This window comes from Telmatherina bonti (genome assembly GCF_933228915.1).
Source record: "Telmatherina bonti genome assembly, chromosome: 14".
NCBI classification, from domain to species: domain Eukaryota; kingdom Metazoa; phylum Chordata; class Actinopteri; order Atheriniformes; family Telmatherinidae; genus Telmatherina; species Telmatherina bonti.
This window is the reverse complement of record NC_136612.1, coordinates 28235463-28253443: the sequence shown is the minus strand read 5'-3', so window position 1 is coordinate 28253443 and position 17981 is coordinate 28235463. Positions and strand designations below refer to the sequence as shown.

General features: G+C 40.5%; 1 protein-coding gene across 1 annotated transcript in view; it reads right to left on the bottom strand.

The window, feature by feature from the left end:
- Positions 1-17981, bottom strand: part of znf385c (zinc finger protein 385C) — a gene marked incomplete at both ends in the record, with an annotated part of 88440 nt that overhangs the window by 9975 nt on the left and 60484 nt on the right. Inside the window, 3 exons of the mRNA XM_079252451.1 lie at positions 3207-3402; positions 7184-7294; positions 13318-13460. Of these exons, the coding sequence (XP_079108577.1) occupies positions 3207-3402; positions 7184-7294; positions 13318-13460 (450 nt within the window). The remainder of the gene's footprint in view (positions 1-3206; positions 3403-7183; positions 7295-13317; positions 13461-17981) is intronic.

Sequence of the window (17981 nt, the reverse complement as noted above, 5' to 3'; positions counted from 1 at the left end):
GCAGCCACACCTGCACAAACATAACCTTTAAAGACACTATTCCTGCATTCTCATCACAATCTTCAGCATAATGAGTTTACAAATGAGCATATTTACACAATGTAAACAACTTCTGTAGACTGACAAGGTTCAAATAATATTTTCGGCCACACAAAGCAAAATTATTTCTGAAGAAAGGAGAAAGCAGAATGTTGTGGAACTTTTTCTAAAGCACGGGAGTGGATGTATCATGCTACGGGGTGCAACACAAGCAGCTCTCTGCACTGTGAACAGTTTACTCTTAGTGAAATAGATGGATTTAACTAAGCAACAGCAAATTCTGACAGCAAATTTTAATCTGTCTAAATATCTGAGTATGAAAAGAGGACAAGCTCTACAAGAGAATAAGAATCCTAAAAACATCTAATAATGAACAGCCAGAAGGAGTGCATGCTGTAGGTTCTCAAAGAGTCTACCAAACCCCAGAAATTCACATTAAGAAGCCCTTTGTTAAAAGAATGGACAGTTATCCCCCAAAGTACAAAGAGACTATTAGCTGTACACAAAAAAAGAGTTTAAAAGTCTAGAAATTAATGGGAAGTATGTGCCTCGAATTTAATATGTAGGTGAGATTGGGCCCTTTCCATCTTTGCCATTTTAATTCTAGTAAAAGATAGATATTAAAAAGTAATCTTGACTAAAATATTAAAGAAACGTGTCTGTTTTATGTCTATTAGGAATCAGGTCACATTTAACTTGCTTCACAGCAGAGGAAAATTTGAACAAAGCTGCCAACACTTGAAAAGTGTTTGTATGGAGGGTGCTTTATGAAGTCCACCCAGTGCCTCCACATTAACGCGCTGGTTTAGGAATAGTAACTGCTTCTTGTGTCTAAATATGTATTAGTAGTTATTCTAATGGAGCTTAAGAGGCTTGACCTTGTGGGTCCAGAGGAATTCTCTTTATTCAGAGCCAGACAGTCCGCAAGCTTAAAGAAACAGACAACAGGTGTGTTATTGGTTTCTAATGGCAGGCGAAGTGGGCATTACTTTCAGACAGCTCCACACCTGCCTTTAGTTTCATGGCAGACATCATTTATTTCATAAAGGGTTAATTTGGAGAGCTATTTCATTACGGTTTGGCATTGCGGTGCATGCCAGCACTGGCTCGCACTGCTGCATTTCAATTTCACATTAAACCAATCTCACAATTGGGCTTATTAAAGAGAGTTCCTCCACGCCAAACTGCCTGGGAACTGCAAAATTATTCACAGCATAAAAACAAGCTATGACTTATTTACTTTGTCTCTTCACTGACGCCCTCTTTCACACACTTTCTCTCTTATTTGCTCTTCTCTTCCTCCATCTCCCTCTTTCATTTAATCTTATCTTTCATTTTCCACTCATGGTCTCTGCTGCTCCTTTCCGCTTTCAGGGCTGATTCAATGGCAGAATATTAAAATTAGATTTGATGAGAGCCTTATCAGGCCCCTGGTCTTTTGTCCACTTTCTCCTCTTTCTGACTTTCTCCTTGAGCGAAAGAGACTCTTGGCGCTCAAGGCAAAAAATAAAAAAAGAAAAGTGCATAAGTGTGCCTGTGCGAACGTGACCGTCTCGGGAATAATTCCTGTCCCTCCTTTCCTTCAAATCTCTCCTCTGATATTTCTTTTTGCATACATTTGGAAATTCTGCTAAGATAAGGATCTTCTCTGGGGCAGGGAACTCAAATAGCAGAAGAAAGAGAGGAAAAAAATCCTCTGCACCCTTTCCCTACTCCCGTCAGCTTGGATGGATAAATGAAAAGTCTGGACGCAGACCAGTGCAACATGAGATGGTAATGGGCTCACCCTGCAGTCAAAATGCCAGTGAAGCAATTCATGTTCTCCGAGCAAAAGTTGCAGCTGTGTGGCAAAGAAAAGTCAACATTCATTTTTTTAGCAGAAAGAAAAATACACGCCTCTTCCTTTATCAAAAGTTAAATGTCTATACTTCAACCACAAAAAAGTGAACCTTGCAAAAAATTATTTCCATCAACTTTCTATTTTATCTGACACTGCACTAAATGAAACCTCTCTGCTATTCTGCTCTGTTTTCGCTCAGCCAAGACTGTTTTTCTTTTCATGCTGCTTTGCCACAAGTTTGAACTTAGATAAAACAGAGCAAGTGGGTGTAACAAGGATACGACTTTTGGAAATAAAGAGGAAAAATGGGTTTTAAAAAAAAGACACTATCGAGGCTCTAATCAATCTCAGCCAGTGGCATTATTTACCAAGCAGCTCATGCTCTCAGACCTCCCACAGTCCCACAATTTTGAAGGACTTAATCTATCACCAGGGAAAGAGACACAAAGCCAGGTTAGATAAGTTCTGGTGGAAACAAAGTAAGTTGTAACTGCTGATGTTTCAATGTGCAGAGGGGGTAGGAGTGCATCAGGTTGAGGGATAAGGCGCACAGAGGAGGTAATCTTAAGGTTCAAGTCAATAAAGCGGCGGGGAAAGACAGGAACATCCAAGATGAAGGAGGAGGAAGCTGTTAAGGACATGAGAGGGGGATGGATGGTAGGGATTTCAAAGGATGCTATGGGGAAGGTGGAATTATCCAACTATCCAGGTTATGCTCATTGCTCTTACAGTTATGGGTAGTCTAGCCAATCATTACTTATGTAGCAATGGGGATGTTACCTGATGCACTGAGAAGTACCTCGCTCTATTGCTCTAATTTATTAAAGTATCAATTTATGCCAATATTGCCGTCTCTAACTTATTTCTCCTTTTTTTCTTTCTGATTAAGTGTAACTGTACATGTACATCTGTCTTTCCTGTTGTCTCCACCCCAACCAGTCGAGGCTGATGGCTGCCCTCCCTGAGCCGGGTTCTGTCGGAGGTTTTCTTCCTGTTAAAGGTGAGTTTTTTCCTTCCCACTGTCGCCGCGTGCATGCTCAGGATGGGGGATTGGATCAAAGTCATGACTCGATGCAATCAGTTGGTTTCTATTATAGGATATGTATCAATTGGCTTGAAATGATGTGTATGTTGATTAGTGTATGTAAAGTGCCCTGTGACAACATTGTTGTGAAGTGGCGCTATACAAATAAAGTTGAATTGAATTAGAGGAACCAAAGCATTTAAAAATGATCAGATATGTGGAGAATGGCACAGAAAGATTACTTCCAAATAGCATCTGTTTTACTTTTCTTATCTTTTTTTATTTTTTACTCTCAACACCTACTTGTTCCCTCACTTAAGCTTGCATCCATAAGGGCAGGTAAAACTGCTTGAGAGGTGGCTGTCTTGTTTTTATCTCGGTCTCGGTCCCTGCCAGCAGATGAAGCCTCCCCGGCTCGCCGCTGCCTGTTCTTCTGGGCCTCCATGGCTTTGAGTTTCCGGGCGTGCTTGTGGCCCTTATAGTGAGCCTCTGCTTGGTTCTATGAGAAAATGAGAAAAGAGAGAAAAAAAAGAAACAGGTTAAAGGAAGAAGCAGAGAGGACTCAATGCATTATCTGCTGGAAAGACTGGAGCCCACGTGCAATAAATGTTAAAATGCACGCCTGGATATTCGCTCTCTTGCAGGCATCCAGAAGCTGCAAAGAGAAGAGTCTGTTTCCACCTGATAACAGTGCTGGCACACTGGGAGGCCAGAGGTATAATTGCATGTGTAATATGCAACAAGAGAGAGGATTCCATCTCTACAACCACCCTATTAATGAGCACTGTGAGAGTCAGCCTCTGCTAAACCCAAACACTTTTGGCTATACATACTAATGTTACACACATTTGCTCCTGAGCACACAAATACAAATACGACCTAAAACGAATGCTGACTGACTGCACTGCAGCAATAAACGGGCGAATTTCCCTCTGGATAGATTAAAATTTACCTTCAGATTCTCACAGAACAAGAGCTCTGCTGTCAGAGTAAGCATGGATACATAGGAATAGCAGAGAAATCAATACACAGATCACTCATTAAAAGCTAAATGAGCCGATGGCATCAGCTGCTGGTCAGGAAGAAACATAGGTATAGATTTAAGGAGCAGAACAAAAATCCACACACATTGTGGAAAAACTGTAGAAAAATCATTAAAATCTGAAAGAAAGTTAAGTAATGTTGGCATTTACTTGTTTAAAAGGTGGATGTGTTCAGAATGGATGGATTAGGAAGGTATGGCACGGCTGTTCCTTAAAGACAGCAAACCTTCCATGAGAAATAAATCATGTAAATCCTTAAAGACCTAAATGACTTTCTGGACATTTTCTGTGGAAAACTCCAAAGTGAGCGCCAAACGCATGCAAAAACGAGATATGAGATGTGCCAAACACAAAAAAAACCACATGCACATTTCCTTACTTCTTTCTAAGACTTTATAATAAATAAAATCCCATTACACAATAAAAGAGATTACTGCCTGTGCAGTGTTAGTGCAGAGAAACAAAGTTTTTACTGACAAACTAACAGCAGCATTATGGGTGTGGAGTGTTAACCACATGCACTTAGTGAGTGTAATGGTGTGTTACAGTGGGGGGCTGTTACATAATGAGACTGTCAAAGCACCTGTAAAAACAACTGAAATACATTAGCTCATTGTGTGACTGCTCTGCTGTTAAAAAGCATCAGAGAACAGCAGCTAGCTCAGCCTCACCAACAACCTTTCTATCCAACTGAATCTCAGTGGAGACAGAGGGACAAGGTGTGAAATGAGCTTTGCTTTTCCTCACCCTAGCCAGAAAACACTGCAGAGGGGGATATGGTTCTCTTCCAACAGATTCTAGATTGCCTGGTTATCAAGAAATCACTGGAATAAAATGGGACTACGTGTTACTCAGACATATGCTGAGGGGTGTTAAGCACGTCTCCTCCTTTAGCTTTAAACTAGAACTGAACTCTCTCTCTCCAAACAATTACTTCTTGTATAAAATGATCTGACAGAAGTTAAATTGTACTGCTAGTTGGTTTATATAATTAATGAAATGCTTAATCTGATCAGGAATACGGTGGAGAAGAGGAACAAAATGAAAGGATTTACTGACCCTGCCTCTCGCACAATGATTGCTTCGATAGGTTCCAGCTTCCCGCGGCATGGAACTGGACTAAAAGGTTAAGAAAATGGATGGATGGATGGATGGATGACATTATTACTGTACAAACCTTTTTATTAGTCATAAAACAAGATTTCAACCACATTGTACCTTGATTACAGATAGCCAAAACACTCAGGAGACATTAATGTGATTATTATACAAAGTACATTCCTAAGAAGTTTTTTGATACTATCTATGAAAACAGCATGACAAGCAAAGAGCCCTGAAAAGAAGTTACAACTTGGGAAAACTGCTATTTTATTCTCAAACATCTAATTAAATAAATGACTAACAAGACAAATGAGCTTTCAATAATGAGAAAAGCAGTAGTTATGATTCCATACAAAAAATGAGGCTAACATTTGACATTTGGCTAAACAGAAAATCAGCATCAAGTGTTTCCAGTCCGTAGTTTGTGTAACTTGGCCGGATTTAGCCAGTAAGAAAGGGACCAGTGGAAAAAAAAGAATATAAATCTATTTTGAAAACATTTTTTGTAGATTTTGTTCTTCTATTGACATTTTAAAATGCATACAAAAATGCTGATGCGAACAGGACGGACGTCCGTTAAAGCGTTTATGCCTCAAACAACCCACATTCAGCAGGGAGTGGTGGGGCAGGGAGCTGAGCAAAGCCATGTGCTTGTGTGGACAAGTAGCTCCATCATAGACATGATAATTCACATTTACTGGAAGATTCCAGCGAAGGGCACATCAGAAAACTCAGACCTTAAAGATTTCCCAGATTTGCAGAATTTCAACAATAACCATGGCAAAAAAAGCCCCCCGAAACAAGTAGTTAGTATTTTAGTTGATCATAGCGTTGAAAATCCATAAAACAGTCAAGCTGGAGGTACTTCCAGAGCTGTGAACAAACATTTAGGTAAATTATCCAACTAATTCATCTCCTCCCTCTGCAGATTTACTGCAGATTTATGCTGACGGCCAAAGGGTTGGCACGGCCGTGCAACATAGCAGGACTTTGGCTGCTCAAAGTGAGAAAGTAAAACACACCGATTCCTAATTTTAAAGGTTTTTACACTGATGTTAACATAGTTATACATCACATTGCATTTCCTCCAGTAGATTACCCAAAGTGCTACTGGAACCGCAGAGTGATGCTGAGCAGCACAGTAATTTTCCTCTAAGCATTATGCATACAGATGCACTGGAATAATATCGCAGCAAACTCTGATGCAGGTGCTTGGAAGAGTTCGGAAAGTATTTGTGCTCTCTAAGAGGCAGATAAAGCGGCAGTCAATCTAACACTCCTCTTCAAGTCTGTGTGTGGAGGCAGGGAATGGGATTTGCTGTAGTGTGTGAAGAGCATGTCTGCATCTCCTCTTTCTCCTCGGCTCCCCGTCTCCTGTTTCTCAGATCGGCTTTGAGGATGAAGTCCAAATAAAATAGCGTGCATGTGCATGTGTGTGCTTTGCTGTGCCCAGGCCGAATGGTGTCTTAAGGCTTTCTGAACTATTATCTATTTGTTTTACATGAATATGCATGAAATGTCAAGGGATGTTTGCTTTTGTGTCTCTGGGGAGCATGTTGGTAAGTGTACAGTTTGTGTGTGAGCGTGTGCTGCAGTGAGGATGGAAAAATGGAATGGGGAGCTGAGAATGCTGCCTCCTGCTGTGGCTGCTGATTGTTTCTGCACTTTGCTGATAAACGGAAGCTCTCCCCGCTGTCTAATCCTTCGCACCAAAACAACTCACAGTTACACACACACAGATTCACTGAATGGAAAACGAAGCAAACCTTTACAAGGATTTCTGACAAAAAAAGGGGGGAAAAAAAACCACAAAACAAAATGGCAAATTGTTTTTAATTTTTTTTTTAAGGTATATACATTTGAGACACTTCCAGTTTAATGTTTTGCACATCTGCACAAAGATTCAGCCAACAGGTTTGTTCTCTTTCTTTACTCACAGATACAGATGACAAGAGGCGAGCGAAAGGAAATAATAAAAACAAGAGATGCACGAGTTTTTCTCTGAGAGTAGACTCACTAGACAGAGACGGTGGACTTTATGTAAATTACAAGTACAGTAAAATGTGTCTTTTCTCTCTTATTGTTCCAAATATCTTTCCAACACTGCAGCATGAAAACGTTCTAAAAATGTCTTACCGTTGAGTTAAAGCGCAGGTGACAAATGTTGCAGGAAATAATCTGTTTCTTCCTGAGAGGCTGAGGGACGCCGAAAGTGTGGTTGATCACCGCCTTCTGGACGGGGTCCATCTGGGAGACAGAAACAAATGATCAACACAAGCAGCCCAAATTCTCCAGGACTTCAGTTTCCCAAAGAGCAGGAAAAGAAAGTTTGCCTCAGAAAATGAGTGTATTCCAGATCGAGCCAGTTTCTGTGTGGGAATTCTTTCAGATAAATACAGAAAGTTGATGCAGATTTTATAGCAGGAATTACTCAAACTATTAGTGATAACCCTCGAAATGAAGATCTGAATAGCGCAAGTTCAGAAATGTGCTCTCACACAGATTACACATGATAGGAAGTAACTGCTAAACACATTTCTTCTTTTTTTTTTTACCTTGTCCTGTCCAGCATCATAACCTACAGAACGGCGGTCTGTGTGCCATAGTTCTCCAGACAGATTTGCTCTACCAGGGGAGACACGTCATCTATATGTCTGCCCATTATATTCTAAATATTTTTTATTATCAATACAGAAGCTGTCAGGGGAAAAAACAATAAAAAAAAAAAAAAAAAAAAACCACAGCTAAAAAAGAAAGGAGTGGAGAGAAAGGTACAGCATTAAGTCGTGAAAGGAAAAATGCTAAACAAAAAAAAAAAAGAGCTAAACAGAATTAAAAGACCATGCTAAATTACGTTGTTAAGTTAGAGCACAGATTTGAATCATTTCTGTGTTCAGTGGGTATGAAATGATAACTCCATAATGGAGCTGAACTTCTAAGCCCCACCTTTATATAACGGCATTAAATCCAATTGAAGTTAGATGAAGAAGAAAACAAGGATTACGTTTGCTAAGAAGTTCCCGGAAGTCATAGATTGATTTAATAAGGGGTCAAACTGATGAAGAAACATCTTTCAGCAGTGTGTTTCACACCAGGGGAGCTAGGATACTTGGATAAACTGCTGCAACTACTATAAATGGCCAAACACACCCTCCTCCCTTATCTCCACCCTCCTTTTTGACTGACTTCTGAAGCCACACTGTCGGCAGGATCCACACGTGTGTGAGTTGCCTTGTCTGCTCCATTTATTACTAACTGGTATCTCAGTTTACAGCTGTTAAGCTAGAAAAGTATTTTACATCCACAAAGAGAGTTTACATCTAAGCTATTTGTCTTATTGCTGTTTCGAAGTAAAGCGCCTCAAAGCAGAAATCGCTGCTTAGCTTTTAAATTTAACCTTTTTTTTCTTTTTCTTTTAATCATTAATATTCAGACGATTGGTTTCCAGACTTTAACAACTGTTTTATACAGGATTTTGGAACGCAGGATGCCTGGTACATTATGAGAAACATACAAGATATTATTTACATATTAGGCTATTTACTTTTTCCAGCTGATATGATGCAAACAAGGTTCTCCCACTCCATATGGCATGCTTCCTATCTTTATCTCTTCGATATCACAGGTATCACAGGTTTGCCCCAATTTCTTATGTTTTGCTAACATTTGAATGCCAACAAAATGCATGTTTTTCATTCATGCTTGGAGGTAGTTCAGAGTCATCTTTAATGGAGCTCAATGTTGGGCTGGATACAAATCACAAAATAACTCCTGGAATGTAGTGAGCATCACAGGATAAAATAATGTCAGTATCAGAAAATAGTTCTGCTTTGGGGTTGCCCTGCATCCTCTGGATCAAAAGCAATAAGAAATAAAAGGAAAATAAAATGTTCAGAGTTAAAATAAAGATGAATGAACATGCAGAGAAAAACCCTGTCAAGCAGGTTTAAGGAATAAACAAACATAAAATTTACTTTGTAAATTAGCATGCTGTTGAATAACCCTTTGATGCTGAGAGTATATCCCAGTTCCTCCCTGCATTATTATGCCTGATACCTTTTTGCAGATTTTTTTAAATCATAATGCTTCTTTCAGCTCCACACAGCAGCTTTAATTTCATTACAGATGCTCATGAAGACTCACATTGTTGTTATCTGTTATCATATGCGTCTCTTCTCACAATTTTTTAAAGTTTGTTTAAAGTTTAAAGTTTTTAAAGTTTGTTTTTCTTTTTACTTCAATTCCCCTTTGTTCTGCTTCTTTTCAGTAGAAATTTCTGAGGATACCATAATTTCCATTTTCAGAAAAATGAAAAACTTACTTGGAGATCTCCTTATTGAATATGGATCATGATTTTAATTTCTACTGGAAATTAAGCGACAGATTGAATCCGTGGCATATTTAAGTCTGTGCCTGAGTCCTGGATAGTTTTTTAATCATATATTTAATGGATTCTACTGCCTATCATACAAAAAAAATGACAGGAAATATTTTTATAACATTACTTTTGTATGAGTTTGTTTGTTTTTTAGTACTGGAGCATTCTGGCTGTAAATCTCTTATGCAGTAAATACAGAAGTAAAGACTGTTAGCATTAGCATGACAGGGTGAAGTATCAACTCCCACAGGCTGAAATGTTTTTAAGACAACACTTCTCACCCTTTATCGCTATCAAAAGTTATTTACTTCCCAATCAAATGATAAAAATGGGACAGAACCAAGATAAGCCCATGTAATTAAAAGTAATGAGTGTTTAAAAGAGTCATTTTGATGCTTTGACCATCAAACTTGTTGTCAAAAAGGCCTTTTATAACAATTAAAAGTCTTGGATTTCAAGTAAAATTTAGCATTACTCTGATAAACTCTTTATATATTAACAAATGGGATTAATTTAATCAGTTTACAACCCTGATTCCAATTAGGTTGGGACATTGTGCAAAACAAAAATGAAAACAAACCCATTTTTAACCTAAATTCGGTTACATCGCAAAGACAAACTGATGAACTTAATTTATTGTTGCAAATATTCACTCATCTTGATGCCTGCAACACATTCCACCTGGGAAAACTGAGGAATGCTAAAAAAAAAACCCCACCTGTCTGGATTATTCCACAGATAAACAGGTCCGTTGGAAACTGGTGTGTGTCGTCATTATGTGTAAAGAAGCATCCCTGAAAGGCTCAGTCATTCACAAACAAGGAGACAAATTCACCACTTTGTGAGCAAGTGCATGAGCAAATAGTCGAACAGCTTTACAATGTTTCTTAATCTACAGCCAATAATATCATCAAAAGATGCAGAAAATCTTGGGAAAAAAATCTCTGCACGAACGCAGCAAGGCCAAAAACCAACACTGGATGCCCGTTACCTTCAATCTCAGTTTGTTGCTACATCTACAACTGCAATTTAAGACTGCCATGCAAAGCCGAAGCCATATATCAGCAACACCCAGGAATGCGACTGGCTTTTCTGAGCCCAAACTCATCTGGACTGAAAAGCCCACCTGCTCCCCTGGCAGCCCTTTGCTCCAACCAGAACTAGTGATTTGTTCATAAAGAGGGCTAATTTTGGTGTGTTTAATGAGATAAATTTTCACAAATGAATATTTCTTCTCCCTTTTCTCTACAGTGGTGTATAGTTAGCCCATCATAACTGTGTTCCTTAATGTATTTCAGAAAAATGACGTTTTACTTGTTCATGCGTCCCTGCTGCCACACTACAGCGTTAACAGACAAATACAGTTTTAATAGTCTGTGAAAAGACTGCAGAGAGTCCCAGGAAGTGATGCTATAAACGGCAGAGTTAAAGCTGCGGCTTCATTATCCGATCTGCATTCCACAATGACAGCTGATTCCACCGCGGCACCCTTCAACATGGTATCACATATAACAATCACGCTGCATCTTATCCTCAGCTGGCACGAGGTCTGACCCTGTCCATTCCCCTGCTTGCATGGGAAACGGATCAGAGGATAGCCAAGAAGAGCGCTGTTATCACGCTAAGTTAGAGCACCACCCTCACTGGGCCCAACCCAGTGACACTGTTGACAGCCTCACCTGTCCAGAGATCAGGGAGGACTGCTGTATTGATGGCAGTGAGAATGACACACTGCCTCAGATCCCTTCAAAGCTGAGCCACGTTCAGGGCAGCTGGCTCCTCTGCAAGAGCGGGGTCTGTTTACTACAGATTCCTCAGGGCCAGGTGTGAGAGGCACTAGAAACACACCTGACAATGATACCTCCACGCAGGAGGAATGTCTCTCCCTCAGGGCTGTCAGTCTGTTGCTTTATTGTTGCTTTATTTTGGCCTCATCTGCATGACTGAAAGCCATCTCAGGGAGGAAGTGACTCTTGTCTCCAGCAGCTGCAGGATCCTGTCCACAGAAACCAAGCTCTCCCTGTCCTGCTGCCCTCTGCCCACCTCAGCAGGGCGGGCTGCACACAGCTATTTGTTTTAGGACATGAAGAATGTGTTCATTGTCTGTCTGCAGCCATCCTGAACCGACTGCTATAAATGCTCTTTTTGTCCGAATCTTTGGTTCTCCCCCACCGTCTAAGTGCAGACAGAACTTACACTGCGTCGGCGGGCTGAGGCCATGATGGGGTTTCACGATAGGTAGAGAGAAAGAGACACACAGAGAGACAAGGAGGGGTTGAGTCGGGGGTGGATGTAAAAAAGGACACCGAGGCAACTGGAGGATATTTGGTGTTGGAGACAGGTGCATTCATCTCCCCCCACCTCCTCCACACGCCTGGTACAACATGTGCCTTATCAGGACTGAGAGAACCTGGAGCTCCCAGTTGAACGGACTTTGTGATTAATGCCACAGCTGCACCATCAGACAGTGTGTTACGGGAGGCTAATCATCTCCTCCTGGGACTGAAGCGACACTGATTTGATGTTATTTCCATGCTTATCATCATTTCTGCATCCCGGTTGTGGTAAATTCCAAGCTCTGATTCCTGTTTCCTTTGTACCAGCTTGCTGCATTCACTCTTAATCTACTGCATATTTTATCTGCAACAGCTTTTACTTTTTCGCTGCTGTTATTTATCTGGAAACGGAAGCAAAATGTGCCGAAATAAACAGTGGCTGCCGCAAATTATTTTTAACAGAGCTGTGGGGAACAGACACTGGTCTGAGAATAGAAATGGCAATTTTCTCAAAGTAAAACACAGAATGCAGACAAAACACTGACCAGGGACCTGCCCCACTAATATAAATACATGAGGGTGTGAGAAGAGTGAGTGTTTACCATTCTGCCTTTGCTGCAAGCACAACTCGGCCCTCCACAAGCCAGTATGGTGGGCGGCAGAACAAATGAACACACTGAACTTTTCACTTCGGAGGTTGGCAACCCCCTACATGCTCATCATACAGCAAATGTTTATGTCTCATCCACCCCCTCACACATGTCCTCCACTGTAAAGAACCAGCCAGATGTCTGCATCCTCCCCCTTCCTTTCCTCTCCCCATCTAATCTTACAGTTTGAAAAGCCTATGCTCCATTTATAGACCATAGAAGTGGAAACAGTTTCATATTGGAATAAAAGGAGTGACTCTAATACACACATATGTGTGTGTGTATGAACTGGGATCAAAAGAAATCAGAAGTGCCTGCGCACACATAGTGACAATGGGCAAAGTGTTGGTAAAGGATCAAAGACATGAGCTTTTAATTCCAAGCACAGAGGCGAAGTAAGCATGTGAGCTGAGGCGCCGAACGGTTTGCTGCTGATGCTGGAAACAAGTAAGGAATGGATGCTGATGCTGAAATGACACCGCTGAGAGGTAAAACACAGCTTGAATACAGATTAAATCCTAAATCTCAGCTAGTTGTCTGGCAATGCAGAAGAGGAAAACCCAGTGGCCGGAATCACCGACACAATTTTATAGGATTTAAATTCATCCCGAAATCAATCTCATGAGGATGAAATTGAATGACGGATACAAAAACATCCTGATCTGACCCGACCCGCCTACTGTGGACAATAGAAACTATTTTTAAATAGATACCAATGCCAATAAATACTTAAACACACAAGTGTTGAAATAGTATGCAACCTGTTTTAATCTTCCATGAGATCAAAAACAGCACGTTACAACAGTGCAGGGAAATGACTCACAGATTTGCAAGATTGTTCTGCTTTATCTACCGCATTATTTACAGGCTTGGCTGCAGAGCTTTAATACTACAAAAAGTCATATATCCCCTCCTCCCTCCATCTTTTATTCTATCTAGGTGAGAGTTTCATGACACGTAACTCACCGTATTGAAGTTGGGGAAGAGGCTAAGAGGGGACGATCCATTGAGCCTGAAGGGTAGGAGGTGTTTGAGGTCAAGCTGAGGCTGCAGAGGCCGTCCTGGGACAGGGAGAGAAGCGAGGAGGGGGCTGCCCTGGGCTGATGTACCTGGACAACACAACGACACACACGTTAGGAGTTAAGAAACATGAGGTTACATGTTTAAATCCTTTCAAAGTGAAGTGATCAGGGAGGACCAATGGTGCAGTTACAGCTGACACCCAGTACACAATGCACAGCACAAACTTATGTATGCTTGTTTCTTTTTATACTGTACAGTAGATTCCATGTGCCTTGAGGGATTTTCAGTTTTACTGGAGACTTAAGAGTCCCAAATGTGAAATCTCATCTCATCAAGGAGACACACCTACCCCACATGTTCATGCACACACATAAACATATCATTTAATTACTGATTTACTGGCTGAGGAAAGGTGTCTGCATGAAAGAAAGATGGGAGATATCGGATTTCAAATGGACCAGGGATGAAGAGATTTCTAATTTTCCGCCTGGCTGCATTTCAGTGGACCGGCGCGCTCAGCGATGCGCAGGCACTTATTCCAGCACCAGGATCAATCATCGGTGTCAGCTGTGGGTCACCGTGGTCGCCCCGAAGTATGCCTATCATTTGAGCTCTTGTGCGACACGCGCAAAGACTGTGATGTGGTTACACTCCTACGTGTAACAACAAATAATACAAAGAACAACCGTCTAACCTCACTAAAACACCAGGTTATATAAAAAATAAAAACACAAAGCTGGGCCATCAAAGAGAATATGCTCCTTTGTGCTTGAAAATAAGAAAGGGAATCTGAAAAAAAAGTGAGGATTTTTCTTAAAACAGAATAAGAGAACACAAAAATTCATATATATATATATATATATATATATATATATATATATATATATATATATATATATATATATATATATATATATATATGTGTGTTTACTTAAACAACGGGAGTAACAAATGAACTGATTATTAAAAGTCATGAAGCTTATTGTTTTTTAAATTTACACTTTTTTCTATATGCATTATTTATAATGTCCAAATTACATATACATACAAATGTTTATGTAGGAAGTCACCATGGTAACGCTCAAATAAAGCTGGGTATAAGCAGGATTTGTGCATGCAAAAAGAACAGAACTCTGTTCAAAACACATTTTTCAGCTGATGTTACATCGACAAGTAATCTCTCTACAGAGTAAATATCCATCTTTTTTGACTGATTATTCATTCATTTATTTATTTGAAGGATGAAGATGGATCTAATGGCACCCTGCAGAATACAGATGAGTATAGTGTTGTTCATGTAGGTCTGCAAACTCTGATGTGTCTTAAATACTCTCATTTAAACTCCTTCTGTGGCAGTAAATACAGTTTTTGTGGAAGAATTTCAGTCTTCATGCAAAAAGCTGTCAGTTCAAAATCAATTAATCGATTTTCAGTCATATAAGGAATACAAACAGAAGCATTGAAAACAACTCGTCTCATGTCCTTTGAGATTTTCCTGTTAATTCCTAAATAATTTTGGACCATTATCTTAATACTGAGGCCCTCTTCTAAATTTCTTAATTTTAGATTTTTCTTTCTTTCCTTTTTGTGCACAGACATGATGTGTGGTGTTACAAGTGCTTCTTGGTATTTTATGGAGTTATTTGGCCCTCGGTGAAATGTTCTTTGAGCCATTTGCTGCAACTAAACTCCGAAGCGAAAATAATTCAACCCACTGCTTCACATTCAGTCCCAAACGTGGCAAATTCAATGAAATTCTTCACTTTTTTTCACCTTCAAACATATGCTTGTCTGCACTTGGCTTAAATATTTAATCACCTATCCAGCATGCAAACATATATATGTTATATATACAGTATATAATATATATATATACGGTATTTAATGTATATAATATACTGTATATACTGAAAATATATATGCTATATTATAGGTGGGAACAGATTGCATAACATAAAAAAACTATGCCATGAAGAGTTCATCCAGACTGCTATAAATGCTTACAAAGCCATCTCAAATAAATAAATAAAAACAACAGAAGCCATCAAAATGAGCACAGCAGTTGCTCAAGAAATTTTTCTTGTTTTTTGTGGCATCTTGCTCGTCTCTTCTTTTCTTAGAATTGCTGTCAGGATTGTGTCAGGATGATGAAGATGATGCTGTTGTTTGGCTTGTGTGAAGAGCCGAACAGAGTGAAAGATGGGGAATTTATCAGCGTTCTGGGCCACAACTTTCTCCCCCTTGACTGAATTGGTAGCCATGATGCAAGATGTTTGTCTGTTTGGCTAGTGGGGATGGGGGGCTATAACACGGAAGCTCTGAGCATATGTTCCTCGGCGTCAGGATCAGGCCTGCCTATGCCATGTGTGGGCTCTCCTCTGCTGTCTGTCTGACACCCGGAGCGAGGCAGCACAGCATGGATGCAGCCTACAGACACGTGGGCAGCAGCCGGCAGGAGAACGCTCCCACACACAACATGCACATTCACACAGAAAGCAAGGAGAAGCCGAGTCTTCACTTGGCAGGGCTATCAGAGGAAAAAGATGGGTTTGCAGGGAGGACAGTTATCAGCTGATAGTGCTTTCCCACCTCTCTGTGACTCCCTAGGCAGCTTATTAAATCATGGGCTGGCTGTTTGCCTCTTTGGATGATAACACTGCCACTGAGGCACAGCCTGATATTCAGGCATGTACGACAGTGAGCGTGGAAGTGTGTGTGCTCAGCTTGCATGTACTGGGAGAATTTCATACTCACACAACGCATACAAACAAAACTGCCTACGCATCCCTGAAAACAAATAGCTCCCGGGGCGAGGGGGAAGTCAATATAAACAGAGTCACACAACACACATAAACACAGACAAAAATCAAACTAGGTATAATTTTGCACTTGGCACATATTGCATTTGATTCTAGTGGGAGTACAGATAAAAGCAAACTGAAGCTGGGTTTTTGCATTTCTGTGTGTGTTGGTGAGGACTTGTGGAGGATGGATTTGTTATTTCAGGTCACTTATTCTGGATACCTCCTTTTATTCCCCCTGCGTCATTTCCCACAGACTTAATACGTCATGTGCTTCTGCACATATGTGTTTTACATGTGTATGTGGTTATGTGCACATATGCTAGCTCTGACCAGAGTTATGTCTGCATCAAGGCTCAGATTTATTTACGCCTCACTTGTGGTCCGGTGTCCAGACAACCACGGGCAGTTGAAGCGCGGCCTGAAACCAAATGTCCAGCCTCTTTCTCCCTCTTCCAGATGACTTTGCTAACGGATCTGACTGTCTCTGCCAGTCCTTCCTAAAGGCTGGCCTCCTCCTCCACCCATCACAACAACACATTCCTCCCTCTCATGACTCACTGGGCTTGGTTACACAACAGCAACCGTCACATTGCATTTACTCTGATGTGAGCGTGTTTGTGTGCGGCATCCCAGCCGAGGAATTCAAACATTGATTTTTCATTTATTTTCTACATGCTCGTCTTAGTAAATAATGAATTCAAATGTAAACAAGCAAACATGCTGAGCCATCCCTCTTCCTCTTTCCCAGAATTAGCCGTTTAACCCTTCCACTGGGATTCTCGTCATTACTCCTGTTCCTCCGTTGACTTTTGGCAAACTAACCAATCTTAAATTCAACCCCCATCCCCCATCTTACCTCCCTGCTCTGCTTACTGCAGCTGAGCAGAACAAGAAGAAAAGAAGGTAGAAAATCTGGGAAAAAAAGTGCCTTTCTGTGATCTTTTCTTATTGTGTGGCCCAACAGGGTCTCGGAGTTGGGTCACATCCCCACTTTCTTTTCCTCAGGATAAATTCATGTAAAACAGGTGTCAGATCAAGTGAATTCTCCACAATCTGTGCTGCAAAACCCTGAGGACCATCCTAACTCAGCATGTACTGTTTCTACAAAGGGACAAAAGACAAAAAGTATTTCTTATTCAACAATAAGACAAACAGTGACTTCAGTTTCCTATAAAATCTGTCAGAAAGATAAACCATGATGAAATTTAGCTGTTGTCATTTTTAAAATGTGTTTTTTTACATAAAGAGACAAACTTGAATGTTGCAGCTCTGCCTTTTATGTTTTAAATGCACATTCTGCATATTATTTTACATATTTTGGACATTTTTTTCTGTTCAGCTGCGACTCCTGCTTAGTAACAGCTGGGCTATCAGTTCCACCCTCATCATCAAACATCTGATCTGGAATTCAAACGCAGATACAATTATTCTTTACATGATGGACTCTGTAGTGCTTCTACTTTAATTATTCTACTGGGAAAACAGATTTTGCTTTTACATGATTTCTTCTTCTTCCTGCTGACTTTTAGGCATGTGAACTACATTTCTGACGCTCAGCTGCGACCACCTACAGAGTAACAGTCAGCCTGCCAGATAGACCTTCATCATCGAGCTTCTGATCTGATTATCCAGCTGGGATAATGAATATCTACACACCTAAACTTCAGTGTGGTGAATTTGCAACGGAAATGATGCGCAATAAGTGCAGGTGGAACATGATGATATTTAGCTGCCATTTTTCCCAGTGGCGCACCCCCCCATCGAAGGCTAATTTTGCATCCATCTTGCATCCTACGTGTACTG